Source organism: Periplaneta americana, chromosome 3 (genome assembly GCF_040183065.1).
Source record: "Periplaneta americana isolate PAMFEO1 chromosome 3, P.americana_PAMFEO1_priV1, whole genome shotgun sequence".
Taxonomy (NCBI): domain Eukaryota; kingdom Metazoa; phylum Arthropoda; class Insecta; order Blattodea; family Blattidae; genus Periplaneta; species Periplaneta americana.
Genome location: NC_091119.1, coordinates 42,758,474 through 42,785,272, shown reverse-complemented (window position 1 = coordinate 42,785,272; position 26,799 = coordinate 42,758,474). Strand labels below are relative to the sequence as shown.

The window sequence follows — 26,799 nt, the reverse complement described above, 5'->3', positions numbered from 1 at the left end:
ACTGCCCTGATTACTAGACATATGACTGATTTACAAGAAATGTTTACAATAATTGAATCAGTGGGAAAAGTAGCAGGTTTAAAAATCAATGAAGATAAAACAAAATATATGAAGATGGAAATGGATCAGACAGATTACATAAGACTAACAACAACAATAAAAATAGGAAACTATAATTTTGAAAATGTTACTACCTTCATGTATCTGGGGGTTAAAGTAAATAACAAAGGAACAATATCTGAAGAAATAAACAATAGAATATTAATAGGAAATAAAGCCTATTTTGCAAACATTAAACTAATAAAATCAAGACTTTTAACCAGAACAACCAAATTAAAAATATATAATACCTCAATAAAGTCAGTAGTGACATATTCTGCTGAATCGTGGATGTTGAAAAAAGATGACGAAAATGCATTAAGAATATTCGAAAGAAAAATAATTAGACGCATATATGGATCAATATTTGAAGCTGGAGAATGGAGAATTAGATCAAACACAGAAATTGACCAAATACTGAAAGGAGAAGATTTAGTAAGACATATCAAATCCATGAGACTGAGATGGCTGGATCTTGTGAAGAGAATGCAAGAAGGAAGAATGCCTAAACTCCTGCTTCATGGATACATTATAGGAGTAAGAAAGAAAGGAAGACCTAGGAACAAGTTGTTACAGGACACTGAGATGGATATAGAAAGAATGGGTTTAAGAAGATGGAAAAGGAAGATACAAGATAGAGACGAGTGGAGGAAAATTGTGAAGGAGGCCAAAGCTCACAAAGGGCTGAAGAGCCAGAAAAGAAGAAAATTAGAAGTTTGATATTAAAAATACATTAATACATTTGATATAATTTATAAATTGCAATCAGAATATTTTATTAATCTTGGCAGCCTATCAACGAGATAATAAAAATGCTTTAATAAATTAACAGATGAATGATAGGCCTAACCAACTGATAAGAAAACTAAATTCACTAAACAGTAAAACAAGAACATGAATGTTTCTTTACTTACAGAAAAGTGTTGAGACATTAACATTTCTATTTCTTCTTTACATTGTAAATTATCATACTGTGCAGCTATAATTTAAAATTATGTGAATCATTTGTATGAAACTATATCAATTGTATGTCAATTTCCGGAAGGGTATTTAAAAAAAAAAGCTGCCCTAAATAAGGGTTCGATAGATTGGCCTACTAATCAATTCACAATGAACAATGATTAAAAACAATTATGTGACAATTTCAAAGAAAAAAAAACATTAAGATAAATGATAAGAAAACAAAAACAATTGACTACTCCAGTTCCTCCTATTAGTCAGCAGAACTGAGGGTCAACTGAAAATTTCCGAAATAGGTCATAAAAAGTAATCTAGAAAACAAAATATACTCAGAATAATTTTGTTTATATTGCACCACATCAGGAAACACTATCCTACTAAACTATAAAGATATGAAAACTAGTTTGGTACAAATAGTAAAGAAAATGCGTCATTTTCTTTAATAATGATTTCACATAATAGCATCGTCAGTTACTAAAAATGAATCTTCAGCTAGTGCTACTGTTCTTCATATTAGATTTATATGATATTACTTTAATTAGCTCAAAAAATTTGCTTACTTATCTCAATCAGACAACAGCTTACAATTATGGACCCACAAAGAGGAAATGCACTTAATGTTCACTACAAAGCTACATCATTTCAACAAAATTCAGAAACCAGCATGTGATTCCAACCACTACTACAGCATTGCCAAATGTCCTGGACACACTTCACTTAACAAGGAACTGTCTCATCACTATTATAAACTACTTTACATTAATCTTTGGATACTGCTCAACAAGTAAATAAATTGGAATATAAATATTTTATCACCTTCCTTGTTCAACCTCCACTGGTTTTTTTCATCTCTTCCTGGTGAGGACTTGAATGCAGGACCACCCAAAAGAGCAGCCAGTTTGGAAGAAGAATGGCAGTAGTAACAGGGAACACCCAGTTTGCATAGATGTAACTGTCAACCACTGCATACACCAATGCATGTCGTGTAGCACTTATTCCTGAAGCAGAAAAAGAAAAAAAACTTTACAATACATTTGAAATCTTGTGAAATGGAAGACAAATTCTACATGAACACAAGGCAGACATAACACTTTCACAGCATAGGAGATGGTAAGAAATTTTAGTACCTGTGCATGATATTTTATATGTAGAGTCATCAAAGGTTTTATAGATATCTATCTCTTCATTTAAGCGGAAAGCAAGGAAAGGTCAATCTATCTATAGGATCCACTACCAAGAACTATTCTAAAGGATTTGAAGGAAAAGGCAATCTATCTGTGGAGTCTACTACAAAGAATCTCCAGAACTGAAACAAAATATCAACCTACATCATCATCATCCAAACAAGAACAAGGCCCAAGGCACGTTACAGTCTCAGTGAATCATTCTTGGTCCACCTTTTTTTTTTTTGGACGGCCTAAAGATCTCTTCCCTTGGGAACGGTATTGAAGCATGGTTTTCGGAAGTCTATTCCGATTCATTTGTTGCACATGGTTTTTCCACTGCAGCTACAATCTTTTTGTTGTAAGAATAATCTTACAGTAAACAATGGCACGTGACTGAAGTGAGGCTTCATTGGCCGCAGATTGGCGCCAGAAATTCTCAGTAAGTGATTCCGCCCACTCCTGTACATTCTGTTTCATGTTAAACATTTTCTGTTACTCATCAAAGTAGACCTAACCTCACTACTATGCATTCGTTTGCTTAGGAAACTGTTACTTAATAATTAATTAATTCGATTCATCTCACTATTTCTTTCTCTTCACTTTATGATTAGTAACTACACACATTGAGGATGCAGAAGCCATATTATCACGTGCTTACGAGAACAAGCTCAAGTGACGCCAGAATATTACAAGAACAGACTACCTTGGTATTACTCTTAGTATTCATCTGCTTACAACGTAAATATCAAAATATAAAAGTAACTTTTCTTTTACATAGCATTTGACATATGAGTCAATTTATATATTTCGTCATATTTAATAACTAGAATTCAATTTTTATTTTCAAATAATACAAGGTTGTGGTTTTCAAATACGGACTATATTTTCCTGTGTCGTGCGAGTGTTTCGGCTGGGAGCCAATCATGGGTATGACAGCCACGTGCTTGTGTTTACATTAGGATTTTTCTTACAGCGAAAAGGGTATAGTACTTGTTTATAAACTGCGAGATTGGTTGTAATTGAAGTTCTTGCATGATATCCTCATTTCTTTTACGGTCCAAGCGACTATATCCTAGTGTTGCTCTCATAAATTTCATTTCACAGGCCATTATTCTGCTGATATCCGTTCTTCTCATTGTCCATGCTTCACTTCCGTAACATAGTACAGGTCTAGCTAAAGTTTTATACAAACACATTCTTGTGTCGCTGTACTAGGGAAGGCTTCATAATTTTGTTAATTATTCCCATTGTTTTATTGTATTTGCAAATTTTAGAAATTATATCTGTTTCACCAAAAAATGTTAAATTGTAGCCAAGATACGTAAACTCACTCTTTCTATTAATTTGTTGTTTAAGCAAATTTTGCTTGTTACCACATACTGCCAAACGAAATGCCATGACTTTTGTTTTTTCAATATTGATTTCCATGTCGTATTTTGCGCTGATCATATTTAGATTATGCACTGAATATTGAAGCTCATCTTCATTGCATGCAACTGGGGCTAAATCATCAGCAAAGAGTAGATTGTCAAACTGTAAATTTCGACTGATAGAGATTGAACCATGACGCATTTGTTTCCAGTCTTTAATGATTTTGTTCATATAAATGATGAAAAGTAATGAAGATAGACCACAGCCTTGTCCTACTCCACTATGAATTTGTTGCCAATCTAAAAGTCAGTTGTTGGTTCTAACTGCTATCAAAGTTCTTTTGTAAATGTTATGAATGTTAATTAAAAGCTGTTGGGGGACATGATCATCTGCTAGTACTTGAAATAATTTATTTCGATTGACTCTGTCGAAAGCTTGTTTAAAATCAATAAAAGCAAATATCAACCTATTTGTTGTTGTTGTTATTTTCTAATGCCAGGCGTTTGACAATAAAGTCATTTGACCTCTTGCACTCCAATATTTTTCAAAGATATTATCATGGTCAGCCACTGAAGCACAGATTTTGAGGTGTTCCGAATCCATTTCTTGGTTTGAGTTGCACAAGGGGCAGTTAGGGGACTGATATATTCCAATTCTATGCAGGTGTTTGGCCAAACAATCATGGACTGTTGCCAATCTGAATGCAGCTACAGACGATTTTCGTGGTAAATCGGGAATTAACTGTGGATTTTGATGCAGAGAGTTCCATTTTTTCCCTTATATCAACCTATTTGTAGAATATACTATAAAGAGCTATTCTCTAAAACTGAAAAGAAAGGACAACCAACCTTTAGAATCCACTATCAAGAGCGAATCTCCAGAAATGGAAGGAAAGGACAACCTATCTGTAAGATCCACTACCAAGAGCTGTTCTTCAGAAATGGAAGAAAAGAGCACCCTCTTTGTAGAATCAACTATAAAGAGCTATTCTCCAGAACTGGAAAGAAAGGATAGCCTTTCTGTAGAATCCACTATAAAGAGTTATTCTCCAAAACTGAAAAGAAAGGACAACCTACCTTTAGAATCCACTACCATGAGCGAATCTCCAGAAATGGAAGAAAAGAGCAACCTCTCTGTAGAATCAATTACAAAGAGCTATTCTCCAGAACTGGAAAGAAAGGATAGCCAATCTGTAGAATCCAAAACTGAAAAGAAACGACAACCTACCTTTAGAATCCACTACCAAGAGTGAATCTCCAGAAATGGAAGAAAAGAGCAACCTCTCTGTAGAATCAACTATAAAGAGCTTCTCCAAATATTTCAAAGTTGGTATATAGTCCACATAGCGGAACATGGAGGCTTATATGTCTCGAATCAGTCAGACTATATGCTACTTCTAAACATCGCGCAGAAACACTGACCCACTAACCAACATTAAGTGATGATGCACTTATACATAGACTATGTAAGAAGGTGGAAGAAACTTTCTCACATATCCTGCTCCAATACTTTGAATTAGATGCAGTTAAATACAAATATCTCGGGAACTGTTCTTCTGTTCCTGGAAACTTACAAGTATCTGTCTGCTGTCTTTACCTATACTCTGGTATTTGAAGCAATGACAGTGCACTAATCTAATTATATGACCACAAAATTTTGCAGTTGATTCTATTAATCATGAAGTATAAAATGTAGTTTCTGCCTTCATGTCTATATTGACCTATCTTTACAGTTCTTTTTTTTTTTTTGTCAAAGAGAAACCATCCATCTAATAGTGACTTAATATAATTATAATTAATTTAGCAAAGGGTGGTAAAGAAATGCACTGAAAAGTAATATAAAAAGACATGATGTGAGACAGTACTCACCACGTTCCAAAATTTCGGCAGGTGGTTCTTCTGAAAACATAAGTGCAGTGTTGCACATCACAACAATAGTCAGCAAAGTCAATGGATGCAAAAGAAGCCAGAATAACTTCTGAAGGATGCCAACCATTCTGTAAGAGATAGAACATACAGTGACTAGATTGCTCAATTAATTTTCAATCTGAATTTGTATGTTATTCTGGCATGTCTGTTTTGATGATGATATTTCAGTTGTAAGTTATTGATGTAAAACGAAGTGTGGCAAAGCAAACTATACAACACTCGACAGTTTCCGAATTATTGACAGCGCAAATGTTGTGGTTTACAGTCTTTTTGTATTGTATTGTATTTATTTACATTCCATGGTATTCATACATTTCTTCACAGTTAGAATATGGAACACTAAAAAAAAATTTTAATAGTAACAGTCTTATAGTCACAGTTTAGTTGAAATACATACAGAAATTTTTTACAATATACTAGTACAAAGAGATTTACAATATACTAGTACAGATTACTGAGCATGCGCAATATGTTATAACTGAAACTTGGAGTTTAACTTACAAGGCCTACCAACAACATCGGTAAGGTTGTTAAAAAACACGATCGGCCAAAATCTAAATTTGCCATACTTCGATTTTCTTCATTAACTTCCATCTAAAACAGTAATATCAAAATCAGAAATCCCAGAAGCATGTCTTCTCTTACCTATTGCGTGTAGGAACCATCCATAAACCAGGAGGAACGTATAACACAGCACTCAGGAGAGCAAGTGAGAAATTCTGCATTGATATGCACAGAAGTAATGTCCCCAATTCAAGAAGGGCTACAATATTGAGAAGTGTCCAGCTCTCCACTGTACTCCCAACATTGCTGAAAAATGAATTTGATTATAATTTATAACTAACTTAGACATGCTATTACAAATACTAGATATATCTGGCAATGATCACAGGACTTCCTTCTATGAGTAATGTGCAAATTTTGTAGATCTTTTTGTTAACATCAGCATTGCACCTGACATGCCACCATTACTATAATTATCAATGAATCCTTGGTGAGATACAGAAGGAAAAACAATACAATACTAGAGCAAAACTTAATTTATACTTTCTTATGGGGTGTGAAGAAAAAAATGCATAAGTGAGAGAAACTTGCAACTAAAAAAAAAAAAAAAAATACATTATTTTGGACTGCTAGTAAGCCACAGTTTAACAATGAACATGTATTTTCGCGTTATTACATTTCTATAGTAAACCTAATTTTGTGCAAAATTGAATGAAAGAAAATTTGTATCTCCTGGGGTTTAAAATATGATCATATAAGTAAGTGTAAAAAACGAATAAAAGAAAAACGTATATCAGAAATAAATTAATGTGGAAAGTATGAGAATTCTGCGATGGACAGTATAGAAATTCTGCCAGGACCTCAGACAAATACGAGTAAGTGTAAAGAATGCAATAAGTGCGAAATGTATAAAATAAGTTTTACTGTATCTCTTACTAAACATTCCAGTTGAATTTACTGAAGAGTTAAAAATGTAACTACAGTAGAATTCCTCGTATCCGGCAACTGTGGGACAAAGCCAGTGCCGGATAATTGGAAAATATGTTTATAGGTTATGTAAAGACACATTGTACTGCACAAACGTTTTTTTCCAGTTGAAATTTAGTAATTTTCATATAGATATTTAAAAATAAAGTTTTGAAATACATACAATGTTTATTTTTAGTACTGAATATGGTAATGTACATTAATCAGTTCATAATTATTGTAATACAGTAATATATAATAGCGTAAAAAATACTAAAGTTTCGTAACCTTATGGCAATTTTAAATGGCGGTCATGTGACGTGAAGGGCAGTGTAGCCAATGTCGCAAATATGAAGACGATGAAATAACGCTCGATGATTTGAGCATAAGAATAGTTCGCTTGAGTTTTGCAGAATCCATTGTGCAATAGCAGCGCTCAGCAGTAATAGCCATGATACTATTTATCACTCGAATGAAATTTTTGCACGCTGTAGGAATAGAGAATTTCACACTTTCCTATTTAGACTCATCCAACACCCCCTTCAAAAAAAATGTTATATTTTATTTAACGACGCTCGCAACTGCAGAGGTTATATCAGCGTCGCCGGATGTGCCGGAATTTTGTCCCACAGGAGTTCTTTTACATGCCAGTAAAACTACTGACATGAGCCTGTCGCATTAAAGCACACTTAAATGCCATCGACCTGGCCCGGGATCGAACCCGCAACCGTGGGCATAGAAGGCCAGCGCTATACCAACTTGCCAACCAGGTCGACACCCCCTTCAAAACAGGCGCGTTCAAGAGATAAATTTAAAGATATCGTCTCTGCGCATTGTTTGCAAGGTCCAAGTGACAGCTTACTGATGCTATCCGATATACTCCGGAGACATAACGGGTTGTTTGTCTATGTTTTCACGCGTGAACAAAGTAAAATGTAAACATGATATGTGGCATGTGCGATCCATGAAAATCATTCACATCTTCGACCAACTCTTCCCTTTCGCATGAATGACTATTTTCTTTTTTAGCCTAGCCAAAAATGCCATTGTTTTAGTATTGCCGGTTATTTGGGTGCCGGATATGAGGGATTTTACTGTATTTTAATACATATTCATATCAATTGGGTCAATGCCCGAATATTCTTTGGACTAGCTTCAATATTTTTTTCATTATAATTTGTCCATAAATCTTTGTAATACTCCATCCACTCTTCTAGTGATAGATATTCTATCCTTTCCTTTTCTGTTTTGTTTAAATAGTCAATATGCTCTGTTCTGTCTACCATGAACATCATGTTCCTCATTACTAACATATCTGTCTCAGTTCTGACGATTCAATTTTCCGACTTTTCTTTTCACTGATGCACAATTTTTCTTTAAGAGTCAATATTACTGTTATTTGACTTGGTTCTGTAAAATTTTTAAATATGACAATTTTTTTTCTTTTATCATATAAGATATTTCTTATTTCTTTGTTCCAAAACTATAACATATGTGCTAAAACAGTGTCATTAAAAACAGTAACCCATAAGTCGTATCCTTTCTCCTTGTAAGTTAAACATTCACGAAGTCCTGCCTTCCTTTATACATAAAATTAATCGAGTTTCAGGTACCTAACTTACTTGCGGGCAAACAGTGGAAGAAGAAGCATAGACAATGACATGACAAGATATCCCACATAAAGAGAAATTTCTGTCGACAATCCAAATTCCAGACCAAAGGAACTCAGAGCTTGTGGTGCTGACAATAGGAGGATGCCAAGAGCATGGGTTGCTAGAACTGTGACACCCACAGGAACCAAGCTGAAATACTTTGATGATCCCTGCAGCAAAAATAAAAACATGAATTTATTTTACAATTTTTTTAACAAAAGAAAAATTTATTAACAGCATTAACAGATGTGTGTACACTAAAGTAATTCATTTAAGTTTTGCTTTAACGAAAAACACTATGTTTTAAAGTTAAATTAAACAGAGAAGAAAACATAAAATGTGAATCTATTAAAATACATAACATTTTAAAAGATTGTATTGTATTTATTTACATTCCATGGTATTCGTACATTGCTTCACAGCTAGAATATGGAACATGTAAAAAAAAATCTTAATAATATCACAAGGTCTTAATTCATACCAGGTATTCACAGTCTAGTTGAAATATATACAGAAGGGTTTTACAATATAGTCTACTGGTACAATACAAGGGATTAGTATTGATACTTAATACAAGACAGATACATTCATGCAGTGTTGCTGAATGTCATAAATTCATGTACAGAATAAAATATGTGAGAAATTAGGTACTTTTTTAATTTGGTCCTAAATAATCTATGTTTTCAGTTTCATTTTTTATATCCATACGGAGACTATTAAAAATCTTTACTGCCGTGTAACACACTCCTTTTGATAGCAACATAGAGTTGCCAATGGAGTATGAAAGATATTTTTTCACGAGTATTTATACTATGAACTGTTGAACGATCATGCAACCAGAACAGAGGTATTGTGTGGTTAGTACAATTACCCTCCCCCCAGTTGTTATGGCTGGTTTTTGTAACTGGATTCCGATATCTATTGTAGCTCTCCAAATTCATCATGATCTGGCTGGGCACCAGTCCCATACACTGACAGAAATTTCATGAGAAAATTCCTTCCCCATTAAGACTTGAACCAGTGCACATTCTGTAACACGAGTCCTAGGCAATGTTATGGTGCAGAACTAGTGGACATTAAATATCTGGAGAAAACCAATTCTACTAACTCTTTGTTTGCAATATCCCATAGGATAGCAGTTTCAGTTGGTCAAGAGATTAACACTCGGACTTTAAGATTAGACTCTTTCTTATCATGATCAACAGAAACGCAATTTCTAAATAGAAGAATATTCTGGATCCCAGGCATGAGTTGATACATAAATTCTAACACATAATTATTATATTAATATAAAATTGTTCAATTCTTACAAGTAACTTCTGAAAACGTTTTCTTTTCCACCATTAATCCATCTTTTTCTTTAACTTTGCTGACTCTTGGATAAGCCACACATTTCATTGCTTTAAATGCTAATTTATAAGAAATGAGATACCTTTTCTTCACGATTCCGATTTTTGACTTCATCTTCTTTATCCTTTTTCTCTACTGGTTCCAGCTTTGTGGAATCTTCTTGCATTTTGAGCCACAATGCAAATGCTTTTATCACCAATCCAGCACACAATAATCCAAGGGGTGGCATGTACATACCTGTACAGAAAATAAATGACTGCTAATATTTGTGATAGGTATGTGAAGCATTTATCCAACTGCCATTTATGTACAAAATAAATTACAAAATGTAAACCAGAATATATATTTATTATACATCTATGAAAATTATGTCCAGAGAATTGTATAAAGGACTGGTGGGAAGAAATGTCTTCAAACATGTCATTCTTTGTAAGTGGTGCATTCAGCACTGCATAAGGGCAACCTAAAGTAGCAACACTTAGTAACTGTTGTTGTTGTTTTCTAATGCCAGGCGTTTGACAAAAAAGTCATTTGACCTCTTGCACTCCAATACTTTTCAAAGATATTATCATGGCCAGCCACTGAAGCACAGATTTTGAGGTGTTCCGAATCCATCTCTTGGTTTGAGTCGCACAATGGGCAGATAGGGGATTGATATATTCCAATTCTATGCAGGTGTTTGGCCAAACAATCATGGCCTGTTGCCAATCTAAATGCAGCTACAGACGATTTTCGTTACACTTAGTAACTTGATTGTTATCTTAAATAGGTTTACTTAAGGATGGGTATTAGGAATCCACCTGCGTTGCTTTTGCTCTATGAGATTCTGCAATATGTAAGCAGTGATGTGTTTGTTGCAAGGTTCACTTGCTGCCAAGATGTCTGGTGCTGTTGTCGAACTGAAAGATGTGTATAACCAAAGTGAATCCAAATTATTTCTTTAATAGCATTTTACTATAGACTTTATAGGAGGGAAATGTCATTTACAATCTCTTCGGAGGTTTCTTTTAATTAAGATATGTTTAATCATTGTACCAAAGATTTTTTCAACAATTTTATGATAAGCATAATTACTTTATCAAGAATTGGATATTTTCTAAGTTGTTTGTGGTATTTTTCTTTTAAATCCAACTATAATTGAGGACCATTTTTGCAAAACTTGCTAACTGCAAAATTTGCAAAATTGAGATTTTGGTGGATTCGTTAACATAAAGCAGGCCTATACACGATGTTAAAGTTATCTTAGTAAAATTGAATTATTTCTCTTCATTATAGCAGTGGCGGCTGATTGACTGAGGCAAGTGAGGCCGGGCCTCAGTCACTTGGCTTAACCGAAATCAAATTTTGTGTTTTTATATAATGTATTAATTATTGGAATAAAGCATATATCGCTGTAGAAGCATTTAAAAACTTTGTGATGTATATAGATCTGTTTAGCAGTATAATTTGCTCCTGAGGCCAGGATCGCTCGTGCCGGGTCTGGCTTGTGATGTATATAGACCTGTTTTGCAGTAAAATTTGTTCCTGAGGCCAGAATCGCTCGTGCCGGGTCTGTCTTCTGAATTTCCTGTATTTTCGCGGGCTTTGAGCTTGCGCTTAAAACGGTGTAGCTGAGGCACAATTCGTCTGGCCTCGTGGCCTGGTCGGGTTTCACTCCCCCCATCCATGGGCCGGCCTCAAGGGTAGTGTGGAGTGGGAATAGCAATGGTGACTTGTCTTCCTAAATAGGCCATAAATAACACAAATTCCAGCTGACAGAGACCCACACTATTCCCTCCCCTTATGTCTTAGTTTATGACTTAAGCAAGGGTGTTGTACTATTGTACTTCGTAGTACAGTTGTGAATCTGGGGCAATGTTGTTATGTATTTCGAGAAACTATAAACAGAAACAAATGCGAGAAATAATGCTGGTGTAGTTAATTCATTGTTAGAGTGTCCTTTTTCGAGAAGAAATAATATTGAAAGAAAGGAAGTTTTAAATAGAGAGTCTACCGAGATACCTACGACATCGCTGACAATTTTTCTGACAGATAATCTTAAAACGCGAGTTTCTATTGCATCCTGGTATGGGCAACATAAATGGTTAAGTGGTAATGTGGTGTAAAATATACTTCTCTGTTGGCCTTGTTCGTTGCTGTCAAGGGAAAAAAATAAAAAGAAAAGAAAGAAAGGGATTTTCAACACATAATGTGAGTTGCTTCATCACACTGAAACAATCACTGAAACTCACAGCATAACAGCTTATTTGGTGAGTGAAATTATTATTTTTCATTAATAGTGGGCTAATAATAATAATAATAATAATAATAATAATAATAATAATAATAATCCAGTAACAATGATATTAATAATATAATAACAATAACAGTTAATATCATAAATAAACATTTCCTATTGGAGGCACTTAAACTAGTTGCATCTGGCCTCACCGAGAATTTCGATCACCGGCCGCTGCTGCATTATAGTGTGTCAAAGTGTGATGGTTGCACCTATAATCTACTTTTCTCCATTCAGGTTTTTGTCTCTCCTGTAAAATTTAGTTTTTTCAGTTAGCAAGTTTTGCAAAAACGGTCCTCAATTATAATTAATGACTACTTCACAGATGGAAGTAAGGAAAGAAGAGATCATGAATTTAGGAATACCTACTTCAAAGAAACTAAAACCCAAATGTAAATTTTGTGAAAAATAAATCCAATGGGATGGTACAGTACAACTGGCACAGTGATACAGTGTTGCAGTACAAAAAAGTGTGCAACTCTCGCACTGTGACATGTAAACAATGGTGCAACCCAAAAAGTAGTGGCTACCGAACCTCTGCCCGCTACTTTTACATGCTGCGCGTAGCTTAAAAGTAGTGATGTGTGAACAGGGTTCTCAGGATTGTAGTCACAGCATTTTTGATATCGGTTTTGTTGAAACTTTTGCAGCAGTTGCGACCAGTGTTGCCACCCAAATGTGCCAATACTACTTTTATTGTTTGGATATATTTTAATGTTAGATGTGATGAAAATAAATGATTTGTAGCAGTTACTAAATGTACAACACAGTCAGAGTATATCTGCTGATGATATAATTCATTTTTTTAATTTTCCGTAACATAGTTTCAAATAGGAGGGTTTAGAATGTGTAATAAAATTTAGATTTAAAACAAATCTGAATAAAATTTACTGTACCTATAGAAATATATCTGTCTGTAGCAGGTAGGAGATAGAAGAAGTAAGACTGATGAAAACGCTCCAACAGGTTGTTCAGACTCCGAAACAAACCTTCAAGCACTCTGCAAACATATTATCCTTCTAAATATACAAATTACATACACAGCAAACATACTACACAACTAAAAATATCAGCCGATATGAAAGATGAAAATTAAATTTTCCAACAGACTCCAAATATTTTTATGTTGTACATGTACCAGAAGTTATTTGTATTTGCTCGCTGTATCGAAATATTACTGACTTGTTAAGATGAACAAACATCGCTTACCGTCCTATGTGGAAGTACAAAGCTGGATTGCCTTTTCCTTTCTTTTCAAATCCTTCCAAAGTAACTGCTTCAATACCAAATCTACAAATTCAAAACAAAGGTATTAAAACATTTCAACTGTCTGTAATATGTATATCACTCAATGTACGATAAATAGATAGTAAAAGAAAGCTATGAGTAGCGTAGATTGCCAATTAAAAATTGCATTGTCGACAAGTATTTTAAAGAGTAGTTCTTCTGCGGGGGGAGGGGGGGGGAACAAACAAATGGATAAGGAAAAAAACATCTGTAAATGGTACTAGTCCAGGAGGAACTGTAAAATGGTTTGCATATTAACATTTGAAGTTCGTTGTTTCTTCCTGTAATTCTAGAGGCCATAAAGACATATTAGGAAATAAGTATATTGGAAGATTAATTATTGTAATTATTTAGAGGTGCAAGGTGGAATTGTAGTTCTGCAAGCTGAAGATGACTGATACAGGAAATAGGTAAAATGAGGTACAGGCTCATAGCTTTGATGAAGAAAGTTCATATATACTGTACATGTGTCCGATTTTGAATAGTTTCGGATAAAATCATGTCTCTTTCTTCCATAACATGCAGTCTTATGAACTCTCTCTCTCTCTCTCTGGACGTCTGGAGCTGTATATGTTATAGTACAGCTGATAGCAGCGACACAAAATCTCGTGACATCAAGATCCATTGGCAGTAATTTCATTGAAAATTTCTTCCCCCTTAAAGACTCGAACCAATGCTCATTCCACAACATGAGTCAGATGCTATGGCATGGGATTTTATTTTATTTTGTGTTATTTTATGACGCTGTATCAACATCTCAGGTTATTTACCATCTGAATGAAATGAAGGTGATAATGCCGGTGAAATGAGTCCAGGGTCCAGCACCGAAAGTTACCCAGCAAGGATTTTATTTTATAAAAATACTAATAAAGACAGTAATTATAGAAATAAATAGCACAAAAGAACAGAAAACTGTCCTGCCGATTAAATTAATTAAATATATTAACATTTAATTACATAAGAACACTGTGGCTCACCTATGAAACAGGCCATGATTGCCATTAGGGACTCCTGTTGCTTGGGTAGTAACCATAGCCATTAATGTCTTAAATGAGTGCTGCCACTCTTTGAATGAATCCCTGTAGTTGCTGTTTTCCTGTTAACAAGACAAACCAGAATCATATTTAAACCTGCTTCTCTCCTGTGCCACATTTGACGTCAAGAATTCCCAAACATGGAATACTGGAGGGGAACTAAAATAAACTAACTTCAGCCGAAAGTAAATCTCTTGCGAAAACTAAGGGCTGTACAATGACAGACAACAAGAAGTCAAAAGAAATATTTATAAAATTTTACAGAAAGAACAAAAACTGGAGTAACTGATGAATTAAATTAAACTGAGGACTGAAAACACAAAATTAAATTCGTAAGAATTAAGAAATATGAAGCTGAACTTTAACTTTCCAAAAAACTTTTAATTTTGTAGAACTTATAAATTATGAAAAAACTACAACTTGTTCCAATGAAACATTAAAGACTTTCTTCACCATCATCATCATCGTTACCACCACCACCATCATTGGCATTACTTTTCTCGGCATTATAACCATCAAAAACTAAAATAAATTTGACAGCAATCATGATCTCATACTTATTTCTTTTCTTCTCACATGAAATGAACAAATATTCATCACAAACCGCATGAAAATATTAAAACCCTGCACTTTCCATCAGTTCTGATGTCACAAGGGGTGGTCGGCCACTACGGTCTTTGTCGTGCACATTGGTTCGGCCTTCAGTGAATTGTCTGCATCATCGTCTGACAATACTGTCACTCATAATGTCGGGTCCATACATGTTGCACAATTGGCGAAGGATCTCTACTGGAGATTGCTTCCGAGCAATTTCATCATAATTCCAATAAATAATAACTTAATAAAAAATTCCAATAAAATAATTAAATACTAAATAAATCAAAACTTAAACAAAATAAAATTTTAACAAACTTAAAATGATGTGCAGAAATCAGATAACTGCACGAATCTCGCAGTTGGCAGGAGACAATATCAGTGCAGCCATTTTCTCCTAGTGCTGTGCAATAACTACTGCCATCACAAGACTGAAACTGCACTGCATTATCCCCAAATATCCCCTCTCTACTGCTATGCATGTGCATTCCCGTTCAACTAGTCATGCCATCTCTGGACGCGATTGGAACTTACTTCCTGGATGAACCTCGTATCACTTCAATTCTGAGGAATAGCTGAATCATCGTATACCATTTTTCTGTCATTCTAGTAACCATATAATTACTTTAAATTACCGATATATTATTAAATTACAATGCCATGAAACAGTTTTCCTTCATTTTAGTAACCCAATAATCAAATTTTGGTCTCTAAAAATATTTGAAGTATTTACCGAAGGTGACTCCCTCTTCCTCATCAATATCAACATGTATGCTTTTATATAACCTACTTCATACACAAGACCAATAACTTAATCATACTCACCCTGTTTTTGAAAGTATGCCTCACACCTTCTTTAGAGCACATCCTATGAACCAAGTTTACCAAGTCCAAGTTTGGTAATTGGCCATTCAAACCTTCGATTTTCACATCTATGTATCCAATTTTTTCAGCATGTAGTTCTAGGTTGATGGCAGCCTAAAACAATAAAGATGTATTTACTGAATACACAATGAAGGTACTACATGTAATCAGCAAATTGTTACATATATTTTACATTTCCTCTCACAAATACTAGAGCAACTCAACTGTGTTAAATTTTAAAGCACAAGGGCAATACCATAATGCACAAAGATTTATTCTTTCTAAATGTGTAGACAAGAAGGAACGAATTATGTAATTACACAGTAGTTGAGCTTTGTGCTTTTCTATATAAATAATCTTATGTCAAAGCAGGAATGGTAATTGAGGACCTAACATTCTAAATGTGCTAAGTGCCAAAAACAACTTTCTGAGATATTGATGAAAAACACACTGCGAAATGCATGTTGAGATGCCTACAATACAGTCTTTTGGCGCACAAATGAGTCACTTACAGTTGAGCTACGACAAAGACAATTTAGTATGATATTCTCATATGGATGTTCCTCTCTTAGATTGAATAAAATGAAATTTGAAAAACTGGCACTTAGCATATTTAGAATGTTAGGTCTTCAATTAGTAATTGTCTAATATTATAAAATTCCAAAAATAAAGCACAAAGAAGAAAAGTACCAGACATTCTGCAGTAAGAATAAACGTAACAGCACAGATTAAATATATACAGCCATCCATTAACTGTATAACCTGCGAGTAAAATTCCCATCAGATATTCTGAAATTTATTACGAATGCAGTAACTATGAGCACGTTTTTGTGAAGTATAGTAAAGCTCTGTTATAGCAAGACCTCAAGATGAAGAAGAGAGTTCTTGTTATTTCCAAATTTTACATTTTTAGCAGTGACCATATTAATCATAGTTTATTACTTGTGATTATTTTATATATCTAAAGCAGCAAAGAAACAAGCAGAATTCTATTAAAATATTTGTGATCGAACATCGATCACTGGGATTCGTAATTCGAAATTATTTACGAAACCACGTGTTTTTTTAGGTTAGACCCACTTTATGATCATCTGGTTAGAAGCAACTTGAAATATGCAACAATAATTTGGAATCCTCGTTGCAAAAGCAACGTTAATTCAATTGAGTTGATACAGACTATATTATAAGATATTCAAAATACCTTGTCCATTCCAGTTCCCAACTAGACTACTGAGATGAATTTTTGATTTCCATAAGTTCAATGACAGAAGAATCACTTTCTCGATAATATTTCTCAGAAAATTATGAACAAAATTAATACTGATTCCACTGAAACATTCAAACTAATTTCATTTTATATCCCTCCAAACAAATATAGAAGAAATTTGCTATTTAATATCCCAAGATCGAGAAAAATATTTCATACGAACTCACAATTAATTAAAAGGCAGGTATTTTTCCAGAAAAACTACACAAAAAAGACAGACTTTCCTTTTGCTTCCCTGGTTTCTGTGAGAAGTATATAGTGATAAACAAATGATTTTAGTTTGCAGGCACAAATACTTTCAACATAAAAATCGTTTGATACTTACCTGTATATTCTAATGTACTGTTGTAGGCCTACCATTTATGACAAATACTACACTGGACAGGTTCAGGACGCAATATTAGGGAAACTGATCATTAATTAGTCCTGAACCTCTCGCATGTTATGTTGGTAATTAGTAACAAGTGGAGAGGGCTGCAACAGAGCACTAAAAGATAGCCTACAGTTAAGAAGGTGAAGAAGATGCTTTGACGGGCATCTAGCCTATGTACTTTCCTATAAGTCTTAATAGATAAATAAAAATAAATGTATAGACCATAATCTAACATTAATAAAAGTAAATATATAGACCCTACTATAACATTTTTAGAAGTGCATGAGAGTTACGGACTTCCGTGGAATATACGACACAAGGAATACTTCAATAGTAATAAAAAAAAAAAAAAACAAGAGGGAATTGTTTCAAAAACTCGTTACGAAACTTAAGGGACCAGATTTCCAAAACATTAATGTAGAAGTGGTTGCAAAAAGGTAAAAAAACCTTAAAACAGTGTACCTCCAAGCATACAACATTCAGAGCGTGTTTTTTATGCGTGAAACATGGTTTCAAGTTTCTAGACTTCATGTCATCACAATTATGGCATCAAGTTTAGAGGCTTCAGGTACTTGACTCCTGTAAATTATCCCAGTGTGAATCATGCCTTACAACACTTAACCTTTAAATCACATATTGTTGAACAAAAGTGCAGTTCCCTTTCCTATTTCAAATTCAATGATTGGAGCAAGTGCGAGTTAAGCAAAGTGAAAGATGTTGCGTTGAGCTATTGACAATAAAGAGTCAATCATGTGGCCGATTATCGGTTATAATAACTAACTTCTTGCATCACAATGTTTTATTGTGTGGCTAACGAGAAAGACAGGCTACGGTACTACGTCACATTCTTAGTCATAACATGGCCAACATTGAACAAGTTTGTATATAAATGCACGTTTAACGTGAGTTTAATATAGAAATTCCTTTGTTTTTTAGAAGTTTGAACATGTATTTATATTAGGCAATTGTCAAGATGGCCATGACTAGACTATGATAATCATGTGACTCCGATTTGTGCCAAAGCCTGTTTTTCTCGTTAGCCATGGTTTTATTGCAATTGGTGTCAAAATCAATCACCAAAAAACATTTATTTTTAGCAAACATATTACATCCAATTTGTTGGTACAAAATCATAATGACATTAGAATGAACTTTACGTCATAAGCCACACTCGTAATATGGAACTCCACTGTACTTCAGTTTTCTCTTCTATTTCAACATTATAGCCATTTTATTATCTCGCCATCTTTAAAGGAAATGTTACATGCACAGTTAAAAATTATTCAGCAGAATTACAAAATACCTAACCTGAATTGCTCCTCCCCTGCCCATCATGTCTCCATGATCCAATACTCCACTTCTGCCACATGAGGCTTTGTGGTATGCCTCCAGCCAGGCTTGAACTCCCAGCTGTTCATGCTCTGTCACAAGGAAGATCACATCCTTCGCCCAGTACTTCTGTCCTGCACAAAGTTCAACCTCAGTTCAATAATACCTAGCCATAACTTTTTAATTTATATCTCATCCTCTTAATCCAGATATGACTTACGTCTAAAGAACTTGGCTAATGCGAGCATTATAGCTATAGAAGGGATTGTCCCAGGATGAACACTGTTTGGTGGCCGGTAGGGAGCACTCAGAACCAAAGCCTCAGTGCTAGAACTCCGGGGAGCTCGAAGAATTGCATACACATTCTTTCCACTGTATTTCTATTAGCAGGAAAAAAAAAACAAATATAGACATTAATTCAAGCAGTAAAAATCTACATAATATTTGTTTCATAAATAAAAGAATTAATAAATGAATAACAAACAAATTAAAAAATTAATAACATACACATACTTAAATGGATATCCAAATAAAAAAACGATCAATGAAATGAATGACTGAATCAATAAATAATGTATATACAAACAACTACAGAATAAATAAAGCAATGAATAAATGGAATAAATCAAATGAATAAATGAAACAACAAATGAACAAATAAATTAATCAATTAATCCACAACAAATAAGTGAATAAATAAATCAAACTAATTTATGGGTCACTGAGTGAATAAATTATTGAGTAAAACAACGAATCTATAATAAGAGAGAATGAATGATAGACGAGATAATACATTATAACCAAGTGAAGAAATGATAATGGTATGTGCTGTTGGGATCATGAGGTTGCACTCCTTTCTAGTAACCATGAATAGGCTAATAAGATAAAGTATCAGAGGATGATATGGATATTAAAAAAAAATATACTATAACCTGAGTGAAGAAGAAGAGTTGAATTAACATTCTGTAAATGAGTAAACTATAGTCTTCAAATAAACATTTAATAATAACAAAAGCCTAAACTCAACTGAAAGCATTGAAATAATTCTTTTTGACATTGTAAGACAATAACAATAATGTAAAGTATTAAATAACGAATACTCAAGCTTTAGGACAGTGTGCAACTACAACACAATAAGATTAATAACATGATTATAATAAAATTAACGTGCCCAATATGCGATATAAAAGAAAAAAACAGACTTTCGCTAACAAAAAAAGGTATATTTCGTCAGAGAGAGAAGTATTGGTATGCTAAGTAAACTAATATTTGAATTTAGAAGTAAAGACTGGAGAGAAGAAACCAAAAAGTATAAAGTAACTTGACATATCAATGCTTTCTCTGCTGACGAAACAGAAGGAGTAAGGCTGGAAAGTGGTTCTTCAGAAATACACAGCAATCCAGATATTGAGAACAAGGAATGAGTACTGACCAGGTAAACTTGATCAGGGAATGTGGAATGCTGGGAAAGGTAAGCAACAGTAGAAACGACACAAAAACGTGTGTCTGTGTGTGTGTGTGTGCGTGAGAGAGAGAGAGAGAGAGAGATACTTTCCACAACATTATATCCGAATCCACAGTACATCAGTCTGTCAATGCTACATTGGACTTTTATTGTATTGTATACAAAATCTTTACCGTTCTCAGCCCCAATGGATTGTGGACAGTGAAGTTGTGTGTGTACACATCCAGATTCAACTGTCGGAACTTGGCAAGCAGCCACGAATACGGCACTCCATCTGGGTATCTGGCAGCCTCATCCAGCAGCTCGCTCTGGTACTGTTTGGCTGCTGCATCCTTGTCAAATTCGCCCTTCACTAGGCCCGGGAGCAGAGCATTCTCAGAGAAGTACGTACCTGTTTCAAGTGCATCATATATTCACATCAATTTACAATAGCTTATACACTGACGGGCGAGAAAGACAAAGTACAACATGGTCTAAGACTCAAATCTAAAACTCCATCTGCTGAGGTTATACCTAACCATGTTCCAAGCAGAGGCATGCATAGATATGGGAGACTGAATAACACAACAGAACAAGGAAAAAGGAAATCCCAGGGAATAATTAGCAATCCTACTCAAGATACCAAAATTTTACTTTCATGAAGTAGAGGAGAGTGGATAAGGAGATGTAAAAATGAGACAAAATACCAAATTTCAAAATCAAGTATTGCGTTAACTGGTGCAGTCAAAACTACACCTATTGCAGCATTACAAGCCATCACCTCTAACAAACCCATTATGCTAGAATTAGAAACTCAAGCTCTGTTAACTTATGAAAAGTTAATAAGACTTCAAAATTCTGATAAATGGAACAAATACCAAAATTCCAAGCATAATTGAAAACTCAAAATGGGTTCACACAAAAAGCAATAAAATTAAAATAAATGCTAAGAATCCCCAAACACAAAGAAAATCTGCTGAGTAGTAACAACCCACTTGACAATATTAATGTACAGTACAGATTAAACTTAAACAAATCCTTCAATAAGAAAGATATACCTCCATATGAAGCAAAAGCTCTCACAATATAAACCCTGCAAACAATATATCCACCAAATGATTGGATTCATGTATATACAGATGGTTCCCTCACAAACAATGAGGAAGGGGCTGAAGCAGAATGAACTTGCCAGTTCTTTACTTTCTACAAAAGAGTTGGCAAGCCTACTACAAATTTTGATGGGGAGATAGATGCCATTTATACATTGCTCCAAAATTTATTCAATTGTATACACCATTGCAAAAACATAGTCATATTATCAGATTCCAGAACAGCAATCCAGGCAATAGTATCAACAAATCACCCAAAAATGGAAAAAATTAAACAAATACATTCTATGATTAAACAAATTCAAAATCTAAATAAACACATAATTCTTCAGTGGATACCTGCACACTGTGGCATAAATGGGAATGAGAGGGCTGATATATTGGCGAAAAAAGGCTCCAAAATTGAACAGAATACAAGTCTAAATCTGTCCTATGAATCTGCCAAACGAATCATCAAAAGCAAGATCAACCACAAGTACAATATTAAAATATTAGCAGAAAGTGAAAATACCAAATGGAAAAATCTGTTGAAAACCATTAGCCTAATCCCTGAACTTCCTCGTAAATCTGCTGTTGCTATATTCAGGCTATTCACTGGCCATGTTTGTTTAAGTAAACATCCCCACAGAATCGGTATAGTGACTTAACCAAATAGTCCATTATGCTGTCAGAAGCAGGAAATTGATATGTATCATCTGGCAAGCTGCACAGCCCTTCAAATAGCTCAAGACATCACATCGAAATATTAGAAAGCACGAAGGAGAATGACATCATTGTTAAATCAAGAGCATTAGATACATACATACATACATATATACATTTTAGGAATACCATTAAACTAGTTAAAAGTACAGTAAATTATGAGTGTTGAGTGGTACATTGTGATTCAAAGAGGATGGTGCAAAAGTAAAGCCATGTAACAAGAGTGGTAACAATGGTGAATGGTCAATTATTGAAAATAATGAAGACGAGAGGTGTCACATTATTGTGTTATTTGGTAGTTAATTTCATCACCACCAGAGGCGTAGTGCATTGCTACACAAGATGGCGACATAAAAGCAAGAGAAGGCATTTTGAATCATAGAATTCGCACAAACGGGAGAGCCATGACAGTACAGTGAAACTTTCTGACTAAATTTGTCAAGGATGCACTAGAAAGAAACTGCATTGTGCAATGCACATTGGGTGAAGCAATTCGAAACCAGTAGCTTTTATGTCCTGAGAAGACTCCGAACCATCCACACACAGACTTCAGAAGACAATAAACAGGATATAAGCCATGTACGAATTCAGATGGAGAAAGATCTGCCTGATGTAGTCATTCAGCAAGATAGTGCTCCTCTTCATTTCCAATTGAATGTTCACAGATACTACAGAGTGATCTATGATATTCTCTATGGCACTTGGCGTTAAGCAGGCCTGGTGTCGGTGCTTGTCATTCCTGGTGAACGGGGTCCACTATAGCCGCTACAGTCGGCTATTAAAATTACAGCATTCATATTGTTTACTAACCTTGACTACAGAAGGTGTTGAAAATAATGTCCCTCTGCTGCAACACATTCCTGACATCTCAGAAGGAAATTGGCATTTACACGTGCAAGTTTGCCTTCTGTAATTCTCCCGATTTTTCGTACAATACTGTCTTTTAACCCACGGATTGTGTGCGGATTGTCCTCGAATACTTTATTTTTTAGATTTCCCCATAAATAAAAATCGCAGGCTGACAAATCGGGGGACCTAGAGGGCCATAATCCTCTACTAATAACCCTGTCCTCGAATATTTTGTTTATCAAATTCAATGTTTCGGCTGCTGTAGGGACAGTTACTGAATCCTGCTGGAAATAAGCACTCTGATACTCGTTATTGGTTAACTGTTCAAAAATGGGTTGACTATTTGTATTCTGTATCTGTCACCATTGATTGTATCGTCAAAAGATATAGGGCCTATAATCTTATGTGCAGTTATAGTGTACCACATATCAACCTTCTCATCATGTAAAGGAGTTTCATGAATGAGATGAGGATTTTCTGTACTCCAGTATCTATTGTTTTGAATTATAACATGGCCATGTAAATGATACCATGCTTAATCTGTGAAAATAATTACTGTATCGTCCACAACGACATCGGCAACACTTTGTAAAACCCAGTTAAAAAAATTCACACAACTCACATTGTCTCTAGGCTGTAATTCATGCTCTATTGTCATTCTGTCGGGCTTAAATTTAAGAATTTTTGTGGCTCTAAATGCTGTGGTTTTCGAAACACCTGTTTCTTGTGAGAAATGGTGGAGAGATTTTCGAGGGGAATGTTCTAACCTTTCTTCTATCTCATAGAGTTTTTTCTCAGTAAATACACTTGTGTTTCTCTTTCCACATTTATTCGGAACTGACCCCATTTCTCTAACTTTTTTACGATGTATAATATAGTCGTCCTATGTGGAATGGGAACATCAGGAAAATGCGTTGCAAAACAAAACATGCTGGTACAAGTTTGAACAGAACTGGAATACTGTTTCGACATCTGTCATATCACCAATGGGGATCACGTGGAGCATTTGTAGTGCAGAGGTAAAACTTTGACAGTTAATGTGTCTTTTCATTTAATGCAGCTGGGTTCGTTCAGTTATGAATAAATCAGGTTTACTTTTGCACAATCCTTTATTAATCACCTTGCATTTAAGTAGTTTTACTATATTACAACTCAATTTTACTAAAAAAAAGAGTTGTCTCCTTTCTCATTTTCAAACTGGATAAAAACAAGACAGACTGGAGTAAATAAAATAGTGATTCCTGCCTACGATTAATCAAACTTAACTTACTTGCCATCTTCCAGTATCTGTTTAATTATATTAATTTTATTCTTAACATTCACTGTTGTTGGTGTTTACATGTTGAATAATTAACCTGAAGATATCGTCTACATTACTTTCATTACTGTAAGATTGCCTTTCATTCAACCCATTCCTTTTGTGCCTTATTTTACTCTTTTCAAGCATAGTGCTAATATAACATATTTTTAGTCTAATGTTGGTGAAGAAATGTTGTCAATTTTGTAATTATATACTTTCCATACGAAATAATAAACACCAAATAGTTCAATGTGCGTACTCTGCTTATAATTTTACTAATTATCGGTACATTTATTTCTATCATTTCAAAGTTAGGCCTATGTATTACAAAGGATATGGAAATGTTTCTGAAAACTGACACGAACCTGCATTGAAATTGTCATGTGCTAAAATTATAAACCACGTCACTCCTCCAATGTACAGCAAAACACATAGTTTATTGTGGTAGGCCACCAGAAGCTGAGTGAGCTTGCCTCGGCCTGCTCCAGGATCAGTTAGCAAACCCATCCTCCTCACTCAGGTTCCTGAAATTAAATTATTATGATAATTCATATAAAATTACGCCAGTAACTCTCATACATACATTACCTCTGTGAAGACTGAAAATAGTAATAGAAACTATCTTAATCTCATTACGTAATTAATTTTGGTACTGATAACCGTTACGGTAATTCAACAGAAAATGTTGATTAATACGGCGGACATCATCGAGGATCAGTGACAGGTTACGTGTGATTTGTTCAGATATACGCAAGGCATACCAAAAACCTTAACAAACCAAACCTAACCTGTCACTGATGTTCGACAATGTCACTGAATTACCAACGTGTTTGAAAGATAGCTTAGCGCTGAGGTAGTTACGGTGATTTCGGAAGTGAAAGTGAAAATCACTGAATTTATATGGGATTTTGATCATTTTAAAGATACGATGGAAAGGTGTAATGTTACGGGTCAATGTCTGATTTAGTTTCTTTATAGGTTAGATGGGTTAAATGAGGTGATAGCTAAGCGACATTAATCCGAGGTATGTGACAAGGTTAGTGGGTTAGTTGGGGGGATTATTTAAGTGATAATGAGACCGAGGAACTATATCATATCTTTAAAATTACCGGGATTTTTTTGTGGAGGTACAGTTGATCCTATAACTAACCAAACATAACCTGTCAACAGATAGGTATGCAAGGTGTATAAACGGAGTACGAAGCGCTAGTTTAGCCTAGCCTTTCTTTAACAATATGAACTACACTAAGTTCTTTTTAAGTATGTTAAATATCAATTACTTAAAAACTTAAAAAGCACTTAATGTATCTGAAACGTTTTCTCACAATTTTTACACTAAGAGCACGTTGTTTCTCAAAATGCAATGTATTAACTAATAGCTCCAACATACCAAAAATGAAACCCTTGCTTGTCAATAAATTATTCCTGTTTATCACATTTACCACATATTATAACATGTGGGTTTCCTCACAAGTCACACCTCCTGACAAATTTTGAAATCCGCCTTCTTGAAGAGTATTTCTGACGTTCTCTGACAATGAAATTACAAAGGTTATAGACACGTTTCGACGCGACGTGATAATGAACCAAGAGTGCTGCATCTACACAATTCAATTTTCCATGCGCGTACGCATGCAATCTGGAAAGAAAATTGAAAGAATAAAGTTTAAAACGCCCTTGAATTAAGATTTTGTGTCTACATGGTGTGCCGTTTTGTACATCATCAGAGGCTCTGACATCATCCTCACTACGTAGATACATAGATTAATTAATATCAATATTGCATGCATTGCTTTAATGCGTAAAGTTGAAAGAAAAGTTGAACAGTATAGATGCACCTTTTTCTATAGCTCGTTAAATTTTCCCTTGGATTGCTCCCTCCTGTCTTTCTATCCTCTCGCTATCAATGAATCTGAGTGGTTTTAGTAAAAGACGGATGACACCTCTGAACATCAATAGATTGTGATCAGGGATGACTATTGGGGTTGACACACAGGAAGCATATATTTTTTTTCTGGCTGTTATCTCCGTATGAAGCACATGGAAAGCAGACGAAATTATACAACGAAGGGCGTTCATTGAAACGTGCAGATCGCGACAGGTTCATCTGGCTGTCTGCGCATGCGCGGACTTGGTTAATAAAACCTAAACTAACCTAACCTTCGTATATGCAGGATGTGTAACCGAGCACAAAGGAAACTTCTTGATTTGATCAGGAATGTAAAAAGTAAATCCATGGCTCTACAGCCCTTTGAAGGGCCAAGACCGACCAGCCGGCTGCTGGCCTCATGTCCACATCTCGAAGCAGAGATGGACGATCACCCAACCAGAATGGAGGTATCGTGTGGTTAGCACGATGATCCCCCCAGCCGT

General features: G+C 34.8%; 1 protein-coding gene across 2 annotated transcripts; it reads right to left on the bottom strand.

The window, feature by feature from the left end:
- Positions 1-1,406: 1,406 nt before the first annotated feature.
- Positions 1,407-26,052, bottom strand: GAA1 (glycosylphosphatidylinositol anchor attachment 1). Of its 2 annotated transcripts, none has more exons than XM_069820392.1 (14): positions 25,817-26,052; positions 24,792-24,950; positions 20,661-20,878; positions 19,243-19,402; positions 19,002-19,156; positions 16,015-16,167; positions 14,539-14,657; positions 13,484-13,564; positions 13,171-13,274; positions 10,079-10,233; positions 8,617-8,816; positions 6,170-6,334; positions 5,465-5,592; positions 1,407-2,057 (listed from the first exon to the last, which is right to left on the bottom strand). In XM_069820392.1, exons 2-14 carry the CDS (start codon positions 24,931-24,933, stop codon positions 1,885-1,887), a joined length of 1,953 nt encoding a protein of 650 aa, XP_069676493.1. In that variant the 5' UTR covers positions 24,934-24,950; positions 25,817-26,052; the 3' UTR covers positions 1,407-1,884. The 2 variants fall into 2 exon arrangements, with proteins under 2 accessions (XP_069676493.1, XP_069676494.1); XM_069820393.1 differs by having other exon boundaries at positions 25,869-25,993.
- Positions 26,053-26,799: the final 747 nt, after the last annotated feature.